Genomic DNA, 20,766 nt, shown 5'->3' on the forward strand with positions numbered 1-20,766 from the left:
ATATGTGCCCTCACCTACCTCTGCTCTCCTTGCCTTCAGAAATCTAGGAAATATGTTTTATATGATCATGCTGTAAAATGTCTGTATTTTGCCAATTATAAAAAAAAAAAAAAAAAAAGTTGTTTTCCATCCTATCAAAATATATTTGCCGTTCTGTTTTTTTAAATAATCTATGCCAAAACTATTAAAGACTAGTACGAGACAATAAAAAAAAAAAAAAACAACCACACACACACACTCTTGGCACCATACAGAGAAATAACAGGTTTAAATGGATTGTTCTGCTAACCACATCTGAAATTTCTCTCTTAAATGATTCATCTGCCCCTGGCTAAGCAAATGTTCTCTTAATGAAACAAGGAATTGGGCTCAGAAATCAGCAACTTTTGCTTGCATTTCTTCTCTTAGCAAGTTTCTCAGGCAAAATTAGTAAAGATAGAAAATATCCACTCTAGAAAATCCTGTTTTTAACTTACTCCTTCATCTAGTTTGTGCTTTGAGTTGTGCTGTGGTCCTTATTTAGAATGATGTTTATGATTTCACCCTCATGTTCTTTCATATGATCCAACAGATTTTCCTTGTTGGTAGACTCAAACCCACAAATGCAGCAGCAGAAGAGAAGAACACAGTATTCTGTGCCAAGATGGGGCAGAGTGGAGTTCTTTTCTAAGCTGCACGAGGTATTCATCAAGTTAGGTTTTTCATTTTCATCAGAACCTGAAATTTCATTAGCAGTTTGGTTCATAGACTCTGTAAAAGACACCAAGTTGTCTGAACTTCCTAGTATAGGTACTGTACTTTCATCAGTGCCTTCTAATAAGTTTTTTTCAGGAAGCTGTCCTTGAAACCTAAAGCAATAGAAATAAAAATAAAAAATGAAACAAATTCAAAACACACTTTTTTGTTGCTTCTTGATAGAAATTTTTCTTTGAATCAGAGTTGGATCCTTTGAAAATTCTAGATGATAAGGCTTTAAAGTAAAACTGACATACCTGCTGCTTTGTGAAATTGCATCATTAATAGCCTTGTTCACTTGTTCATAATTATAATTTTGGTCACTTGCATGTTTCCACATGTGGGACTTTAGGGAGGGAGGATGACTACATACATATCCACAAAGAGAACATCTAAGAAAAAAAGTAGAGAAGGAAAAAGAGAAGCATATAGAAATAAAGTTTTATGATTTCAGTAATTCCCTAGTTCTTCCAAAAGGATCAGGGAAAAAAAAAAGCTTTCTTTCTTTTCCTACTATACAGTGGGAAAATTCTGCTTATTCATTTCAGGACAGTAACACCACAATAGTTGTTTTGTACTACTATAATGAAACATGTCAGTCCCCCTCTCCCTCCTTTTGTTAAGTTTCATACCTACTTATATTAGTTTGCAAAGTTTCTTTCTGAATTGTACACTGTTAAAAGGTTCAGAGAATTTTTAAGCTTAGCTTTTCTGACTTCCTAAATAATTAAAATCCTATCTGTTTGGTTTGCTGAAACTGTTTAAATACTGCAAAAATGCAATGGTACTCATAGCTGCAGGAACGGGGAGTATGTCTATGTGGTATCTTGCAGGCTGGTAGTGTGGCACTCTGCTGTTGTTCTGAACCAAGCAGATGCTGTATGAGTATGAACAGCACTGATAAATGAACTAATAAAGTCTTTCTTGGTGTAGCCTATATTAGTTTATTTGAGGATAATGATTTGTCTAGAGAGTTTTCTATCAACTTGGGGTACTGTAAGAATAAATTTCCTATCTCCCTGTAAAATCTTACATAGTTATATGATGTCTTGTTCTTCAACTTAGCTTCAAGTTCATGCACGGAATTCAGAAAAAAATAACATCTGAAATAACCTTAATTGTTAAACAATCTTTCATCTTTTCAGGAAAAGCACTGTTTGAAAAATGCTTTACAAGTTTTAAATGTAAAGCAATTTTTTGTCCCATTAAATTTAATTTACATTCCTAGTATTTAGCATATAGGTCTTCATGTATGTGATCCTAATTATCTCTTGTAGAAACAAGAAAGATTTTAGTGTATACTTCAGTAAATTAAACACAACCAAGAATGTTTAATAAATGTAATACTTTGATATTTCTTTCTCTCATTTTCCCAATACTCCAATCCCTCTTTCTAAAAAAGCTGCAAATTCATACTACTGAGATGTAAACTGAATAGAAAATGCATTTTTTGGCAAGGTCTGATAAAGCTGAATAGAAATGTTTGTTCCTCCTGTAGTATGTGGCTGGATGGGTCAAAAACCTTGAAAAAGAAACTCTATTTGCATACAGATGTATATTTATGGCCATAAATAACTGAAAACTGATCAAATCCCCTAGGACTTTTTTTCATACATGAATATACAAAAGTAGAGATTTTTAAAAGCATTTTCCAATTATTATAATAAAAACATATAAAAGTATRTTCTAATTATTAGTCTTCTCAGTATGAAGCATGAAGAGTGATAGTGTACAGTATCACTCCAAAGCTGAACAGTATTCATGCTAAAGATGAGGTTGCTCCTGCTACTTTGGAACTGTTCAGTTTTTCAAATTGCATGGAGTTTGACTAATTTTTTTTTTTGAAATCCAAAGTTACCTAGTTCTAATAAAATATAACTAGGGATCTTTCTCAGTTTATTTTATTCTTTAGCAAGAGCAAAATGGTTTTCTGCACAAGCAGAGTGGTCTTCTGATATGTTACATTATGATGAATCTGTTAAAATAACTACTATAACTAGTTGTTTTAATAGGTCATTAATTAAGTCTTTACTAAGTTGTTTTAGTTGGTTTAATTTTTTTAACATTTTTAATTAAAACTTTTTCAGAACTGAGACTTAGAAACTACAAAAACCAGTGTTAAATGCCAGAATTCAGTAAGGCTTCACCACTGCTTCTAAAGATATTGAGATCTAGGACTTAATGCCTGGCAAATAATCTCATAAAAGAAACTATTTCGACTCCGCAGAAGATTGTGGAGAGTAGGAGAAATCTGATACATTATGTGAAGGCATGGTACATTACCTTGCTTATGTAGCAAGATAATCCTATTCTGCTGGTGAACAGTATGTCCTTCTAGCTCACTTGTCTCTATTACTTGATTTGCAATGTACTATTCTATTTTTTCCTCCTCCTTCTAACTTGAAGCCTTATAAAGAGAATGGTTGCTTTCAAATGTATGCAAGTTCACCCTCAGATTGAGAATTTTAATATATTTAATAAGGCTGTTATAAAATGCCATCATTTTTAATCAGAAATAAAAACASCTTATAATTCCTTTTATGGATAAAATTAGGCCAAAATGATTTTCTGCATAACAAAAGTCATTAAACAATCCTAATTCTATTCAATATGCACATGTATTCCAGTAGTCTTTTGGTATATGTCTCTGATTGTATGTAGTTTTTCTACATTGCTAACACAGCTTGGTCAGTGGGTTGATAACATAATGAAGGAAGCAACAATTCACTGTTTGTTTTCATCCACCTTTAATTAAGTCTTGTTTTCTGAAATACATTAATTCACTTGGCTAATTTACTAACCCGATTTACTTTGCTGAGGACAATATCATGGGCTTAATGCCACTGACTACTTTAGACTGGCATGTAGTTCAAATCAAAGACACAGAAATTCAATAACTTTTAGTCTGATGCACTTATTTTAGGATCATCATACCTAATACAGTGTAAGTTAAACAAAATGATCTGAAGGGAAATATATAAATTGAAATGGGAGGGCAGAATGGAAGTGAAGGCAGTTTACTACGTTGCTCAATCTTCTATAGTTTGTCTTTTTTTTTTTTAAGTAGTGTTTTTAAAAGAAACATCAGTTAAAAACTATGGAACTAGGAGAATACCCATTCCTAACCAAAGTCTGAATTTGCTGCATAGTTACAGTATATGCAAGACATTTTCAGAGAAATTATTTTTCCATTGAGTTTTGTATTTTAATAGTGGATTTCTTTCATTTCTATAGCATGATTTGCCCTACTGATTGACCTATGCTGAATTATTAAACTATATTATTCACRTGTATCCTAAATTGGTCTACTGAGGAAATAATTATCTTGCAGCTTTTTGATAGAGTACTTCCTAGGGATACAGGGGCCAAAGTTTGGAGGTTTGCAGTAATCTTGGGTAATACTAAGAGTACTTAGTGACAGTGTGTGAAGTATGACAGCAGAGCATACAGAACTTAGTGCTGCTTCCTAGCAGCACTATTAGGGAAAAAATGCAGTGKAAGGACTTTAAAGTTACAGAATCAGATTTTTTTGAGATGAAACCCCATATGTGAATATACTTTATCTGAATTATTCCTGTTCCCTTTAAAAATGCTCAGATTCTCACTGATTTTTTTTTCCTTTCCATGCTTTTATTTTTTGTTGCAAATTTCTAGTAAACAACTATTCATTTTTATGCCAACTTTTCCTGATATATATTTATGTGTGTGTGTGTGTATATATATTTATATATAAAATACATATAAAAAAAAAATAAGTGTGTGTATATATATATATATATATATATATAAAAACCAAACCATATCAATGGACAGACTACCACTTAAACATAATAACCCTTCATACTAATTCTTATGTAGGGCATTGCAGTGCAAATATGGATTCTAACTAGTGTGTGTACACAAAGGCTGTGCCTAGACTAGGATACTAGAGATACCAGAGAACATTCCYCAGCGATGGAATTTAACAATCTGTAATACTAAATTGTTAAGAGATGCCCCAGCGTGGCTTTGGCACATGCATTCCCTCAAACAGTTCCAGGCATCTTTGGTAATTAACATGGTTCAAAATTACTTGCAATAGGCAGTTTATATGCAACCATCCCATTTTGGAAAGAAAAGGTTGAATACTCTATCAGAAGAAGGTCATAGACCTGTTTAATTTACTAGCATAAACATCATCTAGGAATGCCATATCAAATCTCTCTCCCTTTCAACAACAACAAAAAAAAGTCACTGGAACAAAGAATGAATCTAGGAGGAGAAAGAATAGAATCTGAATTCTGCTTTATTTCGTAACATAAAAAAAATCATTACTATCACAACTTTTTGCCAAAGTAGAACTGTTACATACTTGTACTGTTCCATTAGCTGCACTGCCTGATGCTCCTGGGGATGGCGCCTCATATGGCATTTCAAGCTATTCATATTTGTGGTGGCAAAGTCGCATACTCGACATCTAGAGAGACAAAAACAGGTAAACTAATCTGATAATTAACTGCCAAAATTATGCCACTAATAAAAATCGAGGAGAATAAAAAGGTATCTGGAAAGACTACAAGGAAGACTAACAACATTTACAGATGTCCAGGTGGTAACATTAACTTTCAGTTTTTGGACTATGAGGGTTTTTGCGCCCACAATACCCTTCTACTTTTGAGCAAGAATCACTAAGCATATGGACCATGTTCTGTCTTGAAATTCATCCTGTGCACCTTTACTGAAGCTGGCACATCACTGAGACATCTGGGTGCTCTTGAAGCATGATACAGGTTGTTTTATTTTATGCAAAAGCAGACTATGATCATAAGAGCTATAGGGATGTGGTGCATTACATAGTGGATCTTGTTCTTCAAGAATACAAGTTCTACTTAATGCAAYGGCAGTATTTCTCATGACACTTTAAGTGCCAAACTATTGGTAATAAAACTTCTACATGTCAGAGCGTTATAGCTCAAACAGAAGTCAGGGACAAGATCAACAAATTAAGATTCAAGTGCCAGTAAGACAATAATGTATCACACTGTCTAAATGTTTATTTTTTTGACTTCACAGCATTTTGTATTAAAAAAGATAAATAAATCAGCTTGGATCTAGATCTAGGTCCCTGGATTTAGGTCTCAAAGTATTACACAAAATACTATGCTATGCATAAATAGCAATATACTACCCAGTAAGTTTCCTATACATAACATATAAAAAACATATCAAATGGTAGCTATGAAGCTCAGCTAAAACTTTGCATATTTATCAAGACTTTAGTTGTTTTATTTTGAAATGATAAGATATTCAGTATTTTACTAAGTCTGGCTACAGTGTGAAAAAGTTGGAGAATGCAGGATAGTTGATTTGAGATTACTAATACTATGTTTTTAAAAGGGTTTAATTGTGCAGTATTAAAATATATAAAGCTACCAAATCTACCAAAATAGATAATTTTAGCCATAGATACATAATAATTGGAAGCTATACAGTTTAATTTGCAGCATTTTTTGTCAAACAAATAATAGATGTTTTCAGGTAGAAATATAGCTGCAATATAGTAGTTTGTTATGTGGTCCTGTGAAAGGCTTAAGGACTACATGTTTCAGAGGAAGAAATACCGCAAGTACTGGATCTTTATTTTTGTTAGGCTGTGGCCTGAGTATTCTGTCTGTTCTACAGATATGTGCAAGGATCCCATGAAAAGTTAGTAAGGAAAGCAAGCCAGATGAGTAGACTTAAATTTATTATGCAGCAATCTATACCTCCAACTGAAATTTCTCTTGTGTTCCTAAATCAAATAGGCTGGCTAACACCCTCTCAAGACAGCTACCAAAACCAAGATGTTTTACAGTATCTGTTCTTCCAGACCCACTAAGCAACAAATGATGGCAATGAGGAAGATTCTGAGGAGGAAAAAAAAATCTATTTTTATTCCACACTTGTGCTCTGAGCACATATATTATAATTTAATAGATAATATATATTATAATGTAATGTGTTATACAATATATATAGTACCTAGGATGCCATATAAATAATATATTAACACATATTAATATTCAGCATTAATATGTAGTATTAGTATATAATACTAATATGTAACATATATCAAACACATCACTATTATGGACAAAATCAAAATACAGCGTATCTTGTGGGGCTTTTTAGTCAAAAGGGAAAGTCTCCTTTTAAGTGCAAGGTTTCAAGCTTGTAAGACGTGTTTCCAGAGTTTGTACTAAAAAGACAGAAGGGTATTAGCTCAAAAAATTTTACTAACTTAGATCTATTCTTTAGCCACTAGAGAGGGACAGAGRTCTACCCTGCATAAGAACAGACTGAATTTGAAAGAATTTTGCAGAAAAAATAGAAATATGCAATCATGCAATAGAAAAATGCATGATTTAATGATTATTTTTTTCCTCTGAGGACCTGAACAGTAGTATTACAACCAATTTTAGATATCAAAATTTTTATATAAATCTATATAATGTCTTTGAAGGAGATCTTACAAAATTTGTTACTAAATGAGTGTGTTAATATTGATACAGGGGACTAAGGCAAGACAAAGAGCAGAATTTTGCCACACCCTGTAGGAGCCAATACATCATGGATATTGACTCCTCATCCTTCCTCCACTAAGGAGTATGAACACATTTGCTTGCCCTGCTGCTTTAAAACAAACTGTTAAAAGTAGCAATATGATAATGGAGAACACCTTGCAATAAAGCAAACCCAAAATGAACTTAGTGTGCAAGGAGTTTGCTAAATATGTTGTTATTATCCACCAAAGATCAGTATTACAGTGTAATTATTTCCCCTTCTACATCTGGATGCTTCAAACTGAAAACAAGCCATGGACTGCTATAGCTAAAGATGCATCCTGGAAAAGTCAGCAAATCTTAATTATGTAGTTTGAACTGATCAGCAAGCACGACCCTTTCAATTTTGCAGTGCCTTGCAGAAAAATTATGCAACCGGCTTTCTTTAACAATATCTTCAAAACTGCAAGAGCAAGGAAGTAACCTTGTTAAAACAAGCTGACCAAGAGCCTACCATTAGTCAGCAATAAGTGGGACACTTACCTATATGGCTTATCAGAGTTATGAATTCGTCTGTGATTTCGTACACCAACATAAGTTGTACTTGTGTAGTCACAAACATCACATCTATACAGTTTTTGAACTGAAGCCTTATTTCCTATACGAAACAAAATGTATAACTTTAAAGAGATGCATTCATCATTTTAAGAGAAGTTCAGAAGATAATTTCAGCCTACAGTTTCAATTATGAAACATGAATTAACATTTGAAAATGATACTTTAGTATCTGAAGCAAACTGGCAATGGACATAGAGATAATAAAAGTTCATTTACCATACTGTTCTGCATTCTCCCTGCCATTTACTGGAATTACTAAAATTTTAGGGAAGTGCATTCTCTCTCACCATCCGGTTGCTTCCCTTTTTGGGTTACTGTGGTCAGGTAAAAATCCCATGTTACAGTATAAGGTCCTACATGAGGAACCCAGGTCTTTCTCTGCTTTGCAGAATCAAATCAAAGGAAAAGATGGGCAAGAGAGGAGGTATCTGACAGAGGAGAAGTTTCTAATTGGCAAACATAGAAAAGAAAAACAAAAGGCTTCCTGAAGCATTCAAATCCTCTTTATCATCCAGATACTCACAACCACTTTCAGAAGGATCTGAGATGATCAAAAAAAAAAAAAAAAACTGACTAGATATATTAAGAAATAATTTGGAACTTCTCCAAATTGCTAAAAAGCAATTGCAACAGAAATCATTTTTTTCTTTCCAAAATGAAAGAGACTCTTGAAAAATTAATGGTTGCAGAGACAAAGGCTAATGACTAATTTAACATAGGAAAATGTGTGCCTGCAAGTACACACTTTGAATATTTTGGGATGTGACTGGGTAGGCTTTAAAAGCTCTAACTCCTGCACCCTCACTGATGAAGGGATCTGGTTTGGGTTAAAAATACTAATATTTGGAAGGAGAGATGGTATTTTTAATGTAGGTCATTCTTCTGCTCTAGCCTATCATGCAGCCTTCATGCACTCCCAAATGAGGGAATAGCAGAAAGAAGGACAGACTGGGGCTGCTTAAATCGGCACTACTGCCAAAAGAAACATTAAACTAAGACTTAAGGTTTTTTTCTTTCTGCATCTGCATTCTACTTCTTCACTAGCCTAAGTTATTAAAATTCTACTTTTCTTTTTCCACATGTAAGGAAGGTGTTCAAGTTCACGCTACCTTTACACCGAATTCTTACTAGCTGACTGAATGGCCAAGCCATGACTCTCAGTAACGTATGTGGGCTGTGAAGAAACTGATAGAGATCCTTGCAGAGTTTCTCAGATGGGAAAAGATCATTGCTAAAGTATAGGCCAAAAACGAAATAAATATACAATTCAACAAATTACGTATGGGAGACAAAATAAAGCTCAAATCTTGCAGGAATAGGCTTCAGCAACTCTTCATGCTCATATGAAGGACAACTCCAGTACAAAGAAGTTAGTTTGTGTTGTGAGGGGTTTTAGTACTGCTAGAATGCACCAGAGCATCCTAGGAAGAACAGAAAAAGGGGTATCAGCTGGCTGTTTTTTTTTTTTTTTTTTTTTTTTTGGGTAGGTATTGCATTAAAACTCTTGATAATATTAACAAGTGATCTCCCTCCCAGCCCTCTCAGCTACTTCCCAAACAAAAAATAACCCCCCTCCCTGCAGAATAAAAGTTCTGATTTCCCAGATTTGACCCCTGTATTCTGAATCCTGAAGAGCAATTCTGTTAAAGGCTTGCCAAGGTCAGGAGCACTGAAGGTCCGTGTCAAGCTTAGAGGATAGCCTGCCACTGTTAGGACTGCATAGTTTGAAAGGAAATACAAGCTTGAACTTTGAAATAAGAGACTGTTCAAAAAGACAGAAAGCAGACTTTTTTGACATATCTCTGCCTAGGTCCAAATACCACAAAGTTCTTGGCAGTGTGGAGTAACAAAAACTGACTGAAACCCTCTCCTTCATCACGTGCATGCCCATTTTTGTAGCAAAAGAAAGGAAAGATGAAAGAAGCAAATCAAATTCAGAAGGAAATGTAGCATTTATCTTAAACAGAAGTTGCATCTCCTGAATCCAAAAAACTGAACATTTTTTATAAAGATTATTTTGTTCTGGAGTTTCCTCCTGATGATGTTGGGCTCTAATAACCGAGACTGAATCTTTTCATTATCAAAGTAAAAATTAATGTTTGTAGTAGAACTCTGTTTTAAGCAGATATTTTGAAGTTCAACTTTTCACTTCAATCTTATTCTACCACTGGGCACTGAATTATATCAAAATGTTTTATATATATTATTTTGAGGGATACAGTTACTTAAATAGTAAGTAAAAATTAACACTATTTAAATTTTCACTCTTAAAAAATCMGCATTCTTGGCTCAAGATGCAAAGTAATTAATTAGTGCTGGAGTTTTAGGCTGATATTACCAGAGGTTTATCCTGAAGAATATCTCATATGCACTTATATTATCATATAAAATAAAATGACAATCTGAATACAAAGAAAGTCTAAAAATGAATAATTCTGTGTGCAAAGATAACAGAAAAAATATTTTACACTCCCTAAAACAGCGAATTGCTCACTGTGTTGGCATTTTTTAAAAACAAATTAATACAAAAGTAATACATAATATGCACTCTTTGCAATTCAGCCTTAAACTTCTTAAAACAAAATATATCAGAATTTTTCCTACTATGTGCGTATATAGAATTTTTTGAACAGTAACACATTTTAAAAAGCAATTTGATAACAAATTATCAAAACATGACACTTACAGACTTAAGAATTTATATTTCTAGAATTATGCTTCTATGAATACACATTTATGCAGAAGAGCTCAGATGAATACAGACACTTACTGGGCTGCAGATCTATACTAGAGCGGGGTGCGTGAAGGCTGGGCTATTGCATGCTCTACTTGAATGGTTCTTTCATCTTAATTCTGCAGCTTTAGAATAAACTTGTTTTCAAATGTATTTTTTGTTAAGAATTTGGTATTTTATTGGGCAGGCAGCTTAAAACAAAAAATATCTAATGAGATTCTGAAAGCATTACGCAAACATATCTATTGCATAGTTACAAGTGGCTAACCAACCAGTAGCACACACTTAGGAACTATTATACCAATCACTACTTTATTCTTTCAGCAAAATGCACAAAAGTTGTAATACATCATATCCTCTCTGGCTATAGTGAAACAGCAGTTGTTCTTTTCCCACACTCCCCAAAAGGCTTATTTCCCCTGGTTGTGGGGGCTTTTTAGCTTTCTGGATTGATGGTATCAGTCTCTTAAAAGTAAACAGGGAAATGAGAGATCTTTATTCTAGCAGCAGTAACAGGTGCTCCTAAAATGCTGCTTATTACACTATTCCTTCATTATTAGACATTTACAATCTAATCATATTCAGTGTCATAATACTCCCTTTTAATTTATTGTACAACCATGATGAATAAAGAGACTTTTAGGACTAACTATTTCATAAACAAGAAATGAAACTGTTCCAGCTCAGGCATTTTTCACATAAACAGATGCTATGCCATAAACTTCTTTGCTTTGTGTTGCTTTATAGGGATGACATCTGTTTGACAAGAGATAGCTGTACTGCARTAGTGTCACAATTTGATTATAAATTGGTTCTGAAATAATTAAAGCATTCCAAAGTATAAGTTAATAGAAGTTTAAAGGGAGAACTATTTTCATTCAAGCTGTATTACTAAATTTGATGTGGAGTAAAAATTCAATTAACATGCATGGTTATAACATTTTTATAAGATAATAATGAACAAAAGTTATTCTAAAAAAATCACTTAATTAATCAGGCAGATTTTGCAAGCAGGAGTTCCTCTTTCATGGAAGTCAGAWGATTGGTACCTAAACTCTAAAACTACTCTTTTAAAAAGTAGCATTTTCAAAAGCAGCTAGCCATCTTGATTTTCAGTCACCTTAATGAGACTTAAGCTCAAAGATACAGTATTTTGAAAGTCCGACATATTTCAAATGTCTCAAAGTACATATTCCCTTTGAGGAATTTATCATTTCATTGTTTCCCTTARGTCACCTTTAAAAATCTTAGTCTAAAACATTACAGACATTGTCAGCAGTAATAGTCAGAGCTGTGCTTACAGACATTTGTAACTAGCTAAACTAACAATGGTTTACTTCCTATTGCTTCATTAAAACATTTAAGCTATTGCTTTTAAAGAAAAAAGATTATACTTAGTAACTTTCTCACTACCAGTAGTCCTTCCYCAGCCTTTTTTCTGCCTCCCCTTGAGTCCTCAGAAGGCCTATGGCTGTTTGAAGCTTAGGTCTTATGTATGTATGAAGGTCTACAAACTATTTTCCTGAATTTTGTAAATCTAAATGCTGTCTGCATTGATGAGCGCAAAAGGAGCTTGGAGGAGCCATTTTATCTGAGGTTGATGAGATAACTATTAATTTTCCATCTAGTACACTGAAAGCCAAAGTAGAGGCAGCACGAGCTAACAGAACAGAAGTAAGGAGTTAAGCATCTCATCTTATCCTGATGTGTATTTTGCTTTGGAGAACTCGTTAATGGTTCAAGCCGTCCATCCTTACTCATGCTGGTTATACCTTTTTTCAGTTTTAGGTTATACCTGAAATTAGTGCAACAAGTAGTTGCACTTATTTCAATGATTACTTTTACACTCAATTATCAACTGTAGAGATGAGAGTAGAACCAACAAATCGCAACTGCAATCTAACTACTACATTACAGTACACATTTTACTATCTGAACAAACGAGATCATAAGACAAGAAAGAGCTATGTGCATAAAATGGGAAATATTTCAGCCCACAGTTATTCAGAGGTGCTCTAAAACTGCAAAGTATTAAAAATTACAATGTTCCCTTCAGAATAAATGTACTGTAAATAATTTCAGAAACTTTAACTCACCAGAGAAGAGGATGCACACAAGTTGCAATAATAAATATTGGGGTTCCAGGACAGTCACAGCATTTTAAGACCACATTTTCCCTAAACTTCAAAATGTGGCTATTTTTCACAATTTTAACACATCAAGTTAAAAAAAAACTATTAAATTATAAGCAAATAGACAATTAAACAATAACTTAGAAAATGTGTACTATTCTGGCAACAATTACAGGTATAGGTTGCTTTTTTGAACCCCTTACATTTGCCTCTCTAGGTCTAAAATGAATGACTCATTTTGGACCTTACAAAATTAAATAGTAATTTCTAAACATGGAATGCAAAATTGTATTGTATTTATATGGTGATAGCAAACTACGTTACCACAGTGAATTAAAAAAAAATAACACTAAGGCTTTCTTTTATTTATACTAGGCAATTCAGAGAACATTGTAGCTAGTAAACGAAGGGAAAAAAGGTTTTCTCTTAAAAATAAAAGAAATAAAGAGTAATACTTGATACCACTTATTATCTGCAGGTATTTAAAATTTTGTTTTTCAAAAAGAAGAAATCCAAGATATAATTGGGCAAAAAACGTTTTATATACCAACAAATGCCAATAAGGTATCTTGAAACTGCGAATTATAGGAAGTTTTGCAAACTGAAAAGAACATACAGTTAGGTTAAAAACAGGCATGAAAATGTTCGGCCTAAAAGAGACTTTAAAAATAGTAAGCCTACAAATACAGCAACAGAAGTAATTTTGTAAGTAAGCTGTAATTTTAAGTTAAAATATATACAGTACCTTCTCTTTCATCTACTTCATTGGAAACTATGAGTTTGTTAGATGTAGCTGTTGAAAAGATATCTGGAAGACTGTGTTGCTCTCTCTCATGATTTCGCAGTTGGCTCTGAAAAAAGAATTCCTTATGCTTAAACATGTAATGCAAACACACAGTGGTCACTTCAGATACTACAATAATTCACAAAATTATTACTCAAATTTTTGTGACAACTATTATAAAACATACATTACTATACATACAGATTATCACTCAATTAATTTTACTACAAAGAGAATGGATTAAACTACATTTTAATAACGTAACAAAGGACTGATGAGAGTGATTAAGAGATGACTATATGATTTGTGTTAATATAAAAAATTATTGTTCACTGGAAAAGTGACTATGTTTATTACATATTCATTTTTTTCAAACTAGGACCTAACAGTAGGACATATGGGAAAACCTGCATTGCCTATGATGGTTTCAGTTGTAATACCAGATACTGATGCTATCTATTGTATTTTCACAAGTAAAACGAGCATATTTGAGCATATAGCAATGTACTCATAGGCAGTAATGTTAAAAATGGAAACCATAAAACTAAGAGCAATACAGTATTCTGCTCTTGTATGTAATCTTTCAGATCTAMGGTCTGCAGAATGTCCAGCCAACAAAGCAATGGAGGAAGAAATAAAAGAACTTCTATTTCAAAGATTCTCACATATTGCCCCCAAATGCCACTATTACTCTTGCACACACAACTAGTGGGCATGTTTGAGCATTCTTTTGAAGTTTCAATTTTAAAGTTCTCAAATGCTTCCATTTCTTCATTGAGTTACTACAGATTGGTAGAACAACAGGATATTAATATGTCCATACGATGGTTCTCAAGAGAAATAACTTCTGTGAAGAAGCAAGCTTATTTCAGTGGGTAAGTCAGAATAATTATGGCAAATTATATATTTGGAAGTGCTGCAGGCAATAGTCTCCAACTATAATGACAATGAAGCCAAGGTGTCAGACTGAATTAAGTTAGAAAGAGGCATCACTAGTTATGAAAAAGTAACAAACGGGTTATTTAGCTGCTATAAACAGACATAGGAAATAACTTTACCTTATAATGAAAGGATTCTTCACATTGCTTGCAYTGATACATTCTTGTTTTGCAGTGGTTGATCATGTGGCTCTCTAGATCCTTACTATTGTCAGCAATATGTTCACAGATAGGACACTGATACGGTTGCCTCTGACGATGGACTCTCAAGTGTTGTTTTATGTAGCCCTTATTACCACTACTGTAATGGCAGAGGCGACAGCGGTAGGGTCGATCTACATTAGGTATATATTCTACTAGGTTACTTCCTGGAATATTTGCATCAATTGCATTTTGGCATTGTGCGTTGTCTTGTAATTCTTTCAAAATGTCATCATCGGAAGCATTCTGATCTGTCCTCTCCTTCAGTTTTTCAATGACAGTCAGTAGTGACATACTRATGCCCATTTTAATTGGTGCTTCCGATAACTCTGGCCTTTCTTTGTCTATCTCCACTATTGCACAGTCACTTTGGTTTAAGCTACTAAGCTCTCCTGAAGTATTCTTAAGTGAGGATACGACTTTAGAATGAGCTGCATACGGCCCGTCAGCCTCTCTCTGCCCTGTATCTGCATCTACACAGTCTTCCCCAGTGAAAGTCCTAAAGCTAGACTTTGTTAGTTCTGCAGCTCTGATAGGCATTGTAACAAGAGCTTCTGCWGCTAATGAGTGTAGCCGTAAAGACTCTGAGTTTGTCCTTCTTCGTACAGGAGGAGCATTTTCATCAGTTGCTATGGTTTTATTAGAGCTTAATTCATTATCTTTCTTCTCAGTATTATTCCATCCTATTATCACCTCTTGAATTTCATCTGAACGATAAACTTCAGGTCCTCCACAGATAACATGGGACCCCTCCGAGATTAATTTTTTTTCTGTTTCAATGTCAGTGTTCATCAAGAAAGGCTTTTGTAAGACACTTTCTTCAGCACTTGGCAAACGCTCTACTATTACATTAACATGACCCTTTTTATTTGGACTACAATTAATGATTTTCTGTGCTGATGAAAGTAGACTGTCAGTTATCAAATTATCCTGTTCTGCATCTGATACAGTCTCTTCTAAAACTTCTGTAGTAGGAGAGTGTGCCATTGACTGATTTAGCACCTCTTCCTCCTTTACATTTGCTCCTACTGGCGATTTACATGACATTTGCTCAGAATTGCAAATCTGCAGTTGAAGAGAATGTTCACTATGGATATCTAGCTCATTGTTTTCCAGTGAAAGAACAACTGCATCCATACTGTGAGGTGTATGAGTTACAACAGTTTCTGACAAATTTGTAGTTTCATTTTCTTCTTCAAAGATAGGATAGGAACAATCAACTTCGCCTGCATGTTTCCAAGCATGTGTTTTCAACATTCTTTGCTGACCACAGGTGTATCGACAAATTAAGCATCGGTATATGCCATACTGCTCGTAAGTATACCATTTTCTCCTACCCATTTCAGCCACATGAGTAGACTGAGTTACATCTTTGCATTCCAGATTTCCTGTCTTATCAGTCCCTGATTTGACGCTTCCTTCCACTGGCCCTTGCAAAAATGAACTTGAGACATTTACACATTGCTGTGCTTTTGTCTGGATGCTATTTTTACTGTCATTCTCATGGTGATTCTGGAAGTGAGATTCAAGCTCCTCTTGATTTTTAGAAGCAAAATGACATTCTGAGCACATTAATATCACTTCATTTTTCTGCCCATGTTGTTTTATATGTTCTTGTAATGTTAAGAGAGATGGCGATAGAAACTTACATAGACTACACTGGTAGCATGTCACTTTTTTTTTGCTTTGTGGAAGACAGTCAGTCACATAATATTCTGCTTGCAACTCCTCAGTCTTTTTAGTACCAATAACAGATAGCTCTATTGTTTTAGCTGGGATTTCACAAAGATTTTCTGTGTCAAAGGACTGCACAGAAGCACTAGGATGGGAACGCTTTTTCCCTATTAAAAGGCACCTCTGTGACTTTTCACTTTCAACAATTTTGCTTAGCTTCTGAATAACATGAATTAGTGGATCAGTTTTACATTTTCTCTCATCTTCGCTGTTTTGCAGTGTTGGACCAATGACTGCTTCAGAAATCAGTACCGTTTCCTCTTCTCCAATATTTGGCATCAATACTGCAACACTGCTTCCTTCTTCCATAATATCTAGGAGCAAATGTTTAATAAAATATTAAAATATATACATACACAACAAAAAAACCCATGATCTAGTACAATTTATATTTATCTTTCTACGAAACGCAGAAGCCTAAAGCCACCAACTTTATAAAAACTTTCRGAATGAGAATATAAATAGCCAAAGATTTTGAGGACATTTAGTGGACAGCACAGATGCTATGCAATACATCTGCACAGAGTATTTGACAGCCTGTAACTGCATGTCTCTAAGTTGTATAATGGCAAGATAATTATTTTTCAAGTACAGGCTAATTAGAGTTGTTACAAATAATGTCTGTTTCTTTAACAGGACCACACATTTTAGTGTTAGACACTTAAATATGCCAATCAATAGTAACTGGCATATTTAAATTTAAAAGCCAGGATATGATATTAAAAACGTGTTCCTAACATACTTATTCTGATACATTGATGTCAGAGGTGAATATAAATTTGCAACAATATAATTTAAAAACCATAAGCAAAATCCTTCCTTGGGAAGTTAGAAAAACAAAAAGTAGTTCTGGTATTCACTTGCATTTGTCATTTTGCTATGACTATATTAAAGACAATTCAAATGTTAAGTCATACTTTTTGTAAATGTTGTTTCATAGAAAACCTACTAACTGTAGCTTTTGCTAAAATTCCTTAATTATAGGGGGAAAAAAAATCAATTGGTACTTAAGTTCTGAAGAGTAGTTTTTTTTGTTTTGAAGGAAAAAATATTTCCAGAAGCTAAAGGCAGTAACTRTTTCCACTTGTACTTCTTTTAAAAATATCTCATCGTGAACCACAGGGAATAACACGATAGTGTTGGAAGTTAAATTAGAAGCCAATTCATATAAGTTTACACAAAAACATATTTTGTGATGTGAGCAAGGCTTGGGGAGTGGAGAATGAGGCAAAAAAAAAATCTTACAGTGGAATTTACTTCTAAAACATGTCTGAAAATAACCTATTCAAGTCCCACAAAATACATAATTTAGAACATAGAGAGATGCTAGATATTTCTTCCACCAATCATGCGTGGGTATTTATCATGAGTTTTTTCAAGTTTGTTTTTTTTTTTTGGGGGGGGGGGGGGCAAGAAAGAGCTGCATGCCAACCAAGAACTTCCTTAAGATCCTTAAGGATCTTTCTACTTATGCATTTAATATACAACTGTAATATAAAAAAAGGGGAACATATTTGTAGATAATTCTATTATTATGTTGTCTTTGACATATGAAGAGGAATAAAAAGCAACACAGGCCTTACTCTGTCAGTAAGTAATACAYTGAATAAACACGAGAGCAAGTATTAATTTCCACCCCAACTTTTTTGAAGTAGATTTAGGCACAAGCTGTATCTCTTCACATAGTGGTAGTAGGTCTAAGCTCACTCTTCCTGCACTCCAAGCCAGTCAGATGCAGGCTGGTCCAGTCCATCAACACACCAGCTGCTGTTAGCGCATGCCAGTTTACTTGGCCTCTTAGCACCCATCATSCATGTAGACGTGTCAAAGAGACAAGTGAAGCAGAGGAATCTGTTGCCAAAGGTGAGACTTTGTAGAAGTGTTGTGTAATCAAATGTAAARATTGTTTTAGAATTTTTAGTTTGAAATACATTACAAGAGATACAATGTCAGGGAAATATTTACTATAATGCTGGGAGATTTTATGTGATTGCACATTGTTATCACAAGAAAAAGGGACTTATTTGCTGAGGCTGTAGTTAAGGGTATAAATTAAGTATCTTCCAGCTATATATTCTGAACTCCAAGTAGTCACACTTACTGGAACTTAAATACAAAACTATAAGAAATTCCTTTATTGTATAGAAAGGCAGTGCAAATGTTATGGCTCTGCAACAAATCTAATCTATTACTGAAGACAAAATACAATTGCTGTATTTACCCTAGCATAGTAAAGAAGCAGATTGTCTTGTTATTTAATTATTACAGCTAATGAAGTTTGCCTTACACATCCTTTCTTCATATTGTAATTTATTTTTTTATACTAGTCTGAGAAYCCATAGAACTACAGTTGTGTGGTAATATGTTTTTCCTCATCTTTTGATGATGAACATAATCTCTACCTTGACATACTTTCCTTAACACAYATATATAGTTTCTTTGATCCATCAAAAAAGGAAAAACATACAATAACCTGTAATTGTTTCACATTGAGAAATAAGTATTTCTACCAATAAAAATCAGGTTGTGACAAGATCTCTGTATTGAAAGAATCAAGGCTTGTGTCTACTTTAAACAAATTCTTTAAAGCTGRAAAGGTACTTGAGCAGTTGTCCCCTTCTGTCTAGTACACAAGACCTTTAAACCAAGTTAAAAGGTATTAATTTTAAGTGCAACTTCAACAATGACCACTTTCTTCCCTCTTGTGGCTTTGGTAGAGCTAATCAGAATTAAATTTAAGCACAGACAACATTTGCAGGATAAGATCCTTTGAACATTTTCCGCTGTCATTTAGTAAGATGAAAGACTTGCATATAGTTGAAAATAGTTCATGACACACAGAAAAAGGTACAAATTCAGACTGTGATTGAACAGAGCACTGCTTACACTTTCTAGGCATTTGTCGTACAAATTTACCATCCTTAAGGCAGCTAGAATTCAAAAACGTAAGTCATACTTTTGGTCTAAAGAAAAATTCTGAGCAGAAATATTGAAAGTGCCTTTTTATATGCCATTCAGGTTATCTAYACAGTTCCTTTGAATTATAAAGTCACAATAACTGTTGGAAGAACTCAGATTTACACTGAGGAGTATATATCTGGAACATGTCATTGAAATAGTAGTTCCAAATATGAATGGGTTTGCTCAAATTGGACAGATGCAACTGGGAAGTGAATGTTAAGAATTGTTACCATCTTATCTATTACAGAAGCATCAGAACTATCAATATAATCAGTATCATGCACACTTCATGTGGTCAGGTAAAGTCTTTCAACTTGAAAATGCAGCAGTGTTTGTCAAGTCTGAATTCTTAACAGAGATGTCTCTTCAGTGCTATTATTTTCAACATTAGTTTGAAAAAATATTTAATTGGAAATGGCTAAGATCTAATTCAAATTTGAAAAATTAATAAAAGAAAAATAAAAACCCAGGCCAAATGGATGCATGGTAGCTAGAAAACTAAACAAGTTAAGGTGTTACACCTTTAACTGGATCTATGTAAGCAGATTAATAATGATCAATACTACACACTTAGCAGCTCAAACTGGAAGAAATAGAAATTAAAAAACAAATGTCTTTTAAAACAAAAGATATCATTTGATATAAGAGTATACCAAATAGCCAGTTTATTTAATTCAAGTTCAGTATTGCCTTATTAAAAGGAATCAATATGGTATCCAGAGAATTACTGTTAAATCAAAAAAAATCCAAGTATTTACATTTTGAACATAGAAAGTAGATGTCTTAATGTGGATTTGGTACTTCAGTYTCTGTGATGTTTGGCAGAGTGTACTAAATGACTAACTCTAATCTATGTGGCTAGGAAAAAAATTACATCCCTTTAGTATTTTATCTGCAAACCATGGAAATATCTTGCATTATACATTCTTTAATGTAAATGAAGCAATGGTAATCAGGTGACAACAATAGTATAGTTAGTAGTGACTTGCCTTCTATTCAACAAAACTTCCATTGAGTTATTTCAGTTATTTATTGCTTGAGAACCATCCAATTTATTTATACAAAAACACTCCGTTGTTTCACGCGGGCTATAATATGTTTAAGAACCATTATGAGAAGTAACCAAGTGTTTTTCTTTATCCCCCAAACAAGTTTTACATTACATGTAATCCTCAAAGAATAGCATCTACTTGAAGCATGAGTTAAGGAACGTTAYGAGACCCCGGTGCTCCTTCGGGCTGTAGCAGCCATTGCAGAAGCGTCATCAGTACCGTTCGAGAGGCAAGTGTGCTGCCTGCCTCCTTCATCGAGGAGCGGCACGCACGCACCGCCAGGGCCCGAGACAGACGGTAAGGGAGAGGCCTTCCCACCTGGCGCTGCCGGGACGCGCCCGGCGCGCAGCGCGCCC

General features: G+C 34.0%; 1 protein-coding gene across 1 annotated transcript; it reads right to left on the minus strand.

Annotated features, from left to right (window-relative positions):
- Positions 1-206: 206 nt before the first annotated feature.
- On the minus strand, positions 207-17,252 carry ZNF507 (zinc finger protein 507). The gene is made up of 6 exons (XM_085303784.1): positions 14,583-17,252; positions 13,486-13,591; positions 7,800-7,914; positions 5,087-5,191; positions 993-1,127; positions 207-848 (listed from the first exon to the last, which is right to left on the minus strand). Exons 1-6 carry the CDS (start codon positions 16,704-16,706, stop codon positions 485-487), a joined length of 2,949 nt encoding a protein of 982 aa, XP_085159910.1. The 5' UTR covers positions 16,707-17,252; the 3' UTR covers positions 207-484.
- Positions 17,253-20,766: the final 3,514 nt, after the last annotated feature.

Source organism: Rhea americana, unplaced genomic scaffold, assembly GCF_003343005.1.
Source record: "Rhea americana isolate MKP2758 unplaced genomic scaffold, rheAme1 scaffold_20, whole genome shotgun sequence".
Classification (NCBI taxonomy): Eukaryota; Metazoa; Chordata; class Aves; order Rheiformes; family Rheidae; genus Rhea; species Rhea americana.